At 74.8% G+C, this 2,419-nt stretch overlaps 1 protein-coding gene across 1 annotated transcript in view; it reads right to left on the minus strand.

The window, feature by feature from the left end:
- Window positions 1–2,381, minus strand: part of IL16 (interleukin 16) — a 12,874-nt gene extending 10,493 nt beyond the window's left edge. Inside the window, exons 1-5 of the mRNA XM_012732698.1 lie at window positions 2,174–2,381; window positions 1,615–1,740; window positions 942–1,084; window positions 745–855; window positions 221–465 (exon numbers count right to left, since the gene is read on the minus strand). Of these exons, the coding sequence (XP_012588152.1) occupies window positions 221–465; window positions 745–855; window positions 942–1,084; window positions 1,615–1,740; window positions 2,174–2,381 (833 nt within the window). The remainder of the gene's footprint in view (window positions 1–220; window positions 466–744; window positions 856–941; window positions 1,085–1,614; window positions 1,741–2,173) is intronic.
- Window positions 2,382–2,419: the final 38 nt, after the last annotated feature.

Below are 2,419 nucleotides of genomic sequence, written 5' to 3' on the forward strand. Positions count from 1 at the left end.
CGGGTGCCTCCCACCAGCGCCCTCGCCCAGGGCTCAGCTCCCGTCCGCTGAGTCCAAGCCCCGACCTGCTCAAGCCGGGGGCGGGTGTCTCTGGAGGCCCCGGTCAGGCGGCACCCCACAAGTCCACCCCAGCCCAGCCCGCGCCCCACGGTGCCACCTAGCGCTGGGCCTGGCCACCCCTCCCCCTCCCCGCCCCACCCCCCTCTATCTTACTCCTTGTCAGGCTTCCAGAACCAGAAACCCCCTTTCCCTGACCGGAGGTTGCGCTTGCTGGGCCTCGGCACTGGCCCCTCGGGTCAGGAAAGGCCCGGAGGGACAGACCCGCTCCCCCAACCCCTGGCCACGCCTACCTTCCTGCAGCCGGCCGTCGGCTGCCGCGGCGCCCCCAGCAAAGATGGTCTTGACGTAGATCCCCACGGGGCCGTAGACGCTGTCCTCGCCCCCCACAATACTGAAGCCCAGGCCCTGGCGGGAGGGGGCGTCCACACGGCCGGGTTGGCACCGAGGCCGCCGGGCAGCGGCTGACAGGGGAGGGCAGTCTTGTGTCTGGCCAGTGGTTCAGGCCTTCCTGGGGGTCAGCGGGGCCACCGTCTGCTCCCCAGGGACACTGCCTCTGCAAGAGCCCCAGGGGTCCCCTCCAAGACTGCCCGATGGCAGCCGCCAGACTGGCCTCCCTGTGTCCCCGAGGGAGCCCCCCAGCACTGGCCGCCCCAGGCTGCGGCCCCTGAGACGCGCCGAGCTCACCTTGGCCTGGCCCTTCATCAGCACCACGCTGGAGATGACCGAGGCCGGGGGGGGCCCGGCAGCCTGGCCCAGCTGCGCCGAGCTCAGCGAGCGGGTGGGTCTCGGGACGCCCTGGGGCCAGGTGGGCGAGGACATCAGCCCCTCCAGGGTCACAGAGCCCGACAAGGTGCTGCACCCCCTTCCCGGCCTCCTCTTACCCCAGCCCTGCTCGCCGGACTGTCCAGCTGCTGGGAGAGCGCCTTCCGGGCGCCGCACAGGGTGTAGGGCCGCCTGCTGGCCGGGGCCGCACTCTCTCTGCTCCCAGGGAAGCCCAGGTCTCCCGGGCCGCAGGGGCTGGCGCCTGGGGGGAGGAGGGCATAGGGGTTGGAGGCCCAGGAGCTGCCCGCCAGGCCCAGTGCCCGGCGCGGGACGAGGGCCGGGCACAGGGGCGAGGGACCAGCGTGGCGGGCGGCCCTGCTGGCTCCATGCGAGCCCCTGCGATGGGGGTGCAGGAGGCGCCCGCAGACCCGACGGCGGATAGCTGGCCCAGGCCATGCCTGCGGTGGGTGGGAAACTGGGTTGGAGCCACCCCGAGTGCCCCGGGCCTGGGCGGGCACCGGCCTGGAGGAGATGTCGGGCGGAGCCCTCAAGCCCCGGGCCACCACACTGGCCGCAGACTCGGGCGCCACTGCCCAAGACCCGCCCGGGGCCGCCTGTCCACCCGGCTCCAGGGGCCACCTGGGCAGCCCTGCTCCCCGCAGCCCCCCGCGGCCCCGCCCCACCACGCCCCCTGCAGTCGGAGGCCCCGCCCCACCCCTGCGGCCCCTGCCGCTGCTCCCCTGCCCACCTATGCACCCCTGCAGCCCCCGCCACGTCTGAGGGCCCACTCACTAATGGAGTTGCTGCGCGCCCTGGGGTGTCCGGCTTTGGGGGCCAGGAGGGGGGCGCTCTGGGGCTCCAGTCTCCCCGACTTCCCTTGAGAGCAGTCGGTGGAGGTTTCCTGCAAGACAGTCCCGTCTCACCCGCGGGAGGTGTGGAGCGGAGGCAGGCGCAGAGCCCGGGCACAGCGGCGGGGCGTCGCGGGCCGCCCGGGAGGAGGAGGGCCACCGCGGCGGGCACAGGAGACCAGGAGGGCGACCCGCTCCCTGGCCGCGGGAGCTTGCCGTGGGGTCTGACCAGCTGGGAGCTCAGAGCGGCCCGAGCTGGGGCCCGCTGCGCACTCCTGCCCTGAAGACGGGGGCCTCGAGCCGCCGCACGTTCTCTCAGGCAGCCGCGCACCCGCCACGCTCCCAGCCCCGGATTCTGGCGGCCTGCGTGGAGGGCCGCAGGCCCGTGCGGAGCGCAGCTGGCCCTGGGCCTGGGGCCTGACCGGAGCCCCGTGCCTGCTCGGGGCTGCCTGCGGCCCTGCGGAGCTCTGGGGAGGGTGCAGTGTGCCGCAGAGGGCACCCACCTCCCGGGCCCCGCCTGCAGGTCACCGCGGCCGTCCTGGTGGCGGCCAGCAGCCCCGACCCTGTCCGGCTGGCCCCACCCCCGCGCTCGCCAGCTGTCTGGAGCCCAGGCTGCAGACCCCTCGTCCGGGCGAGGGGCCACAGGGCTCGGGCACGTGTCCCCGAGCTGTCAGCGGCCACTCCCGCGGGGCCTGGGCAGCGCAGCCACATGGGGAACGGCCACCAGGGCCCAGACCGCCGCCTGCCCG

Source organism: Condylura cristata, unplaced genomic scaffold (genome assembly GCF_000260355.1).
Source record: "Condylura cristata isolate star-nosed mole 26May11 unplaced genomic scaffold, ConCri1.0 scaffold00035, whole genome shotgun sequence".
Classification (NCBI taxonomy): domain Eukaryota; kingdom Metazoa; phylum Chordata; class Mammalia; order Eulipotyphla; family Talpidae; genus Condylura; species Condylura cristata.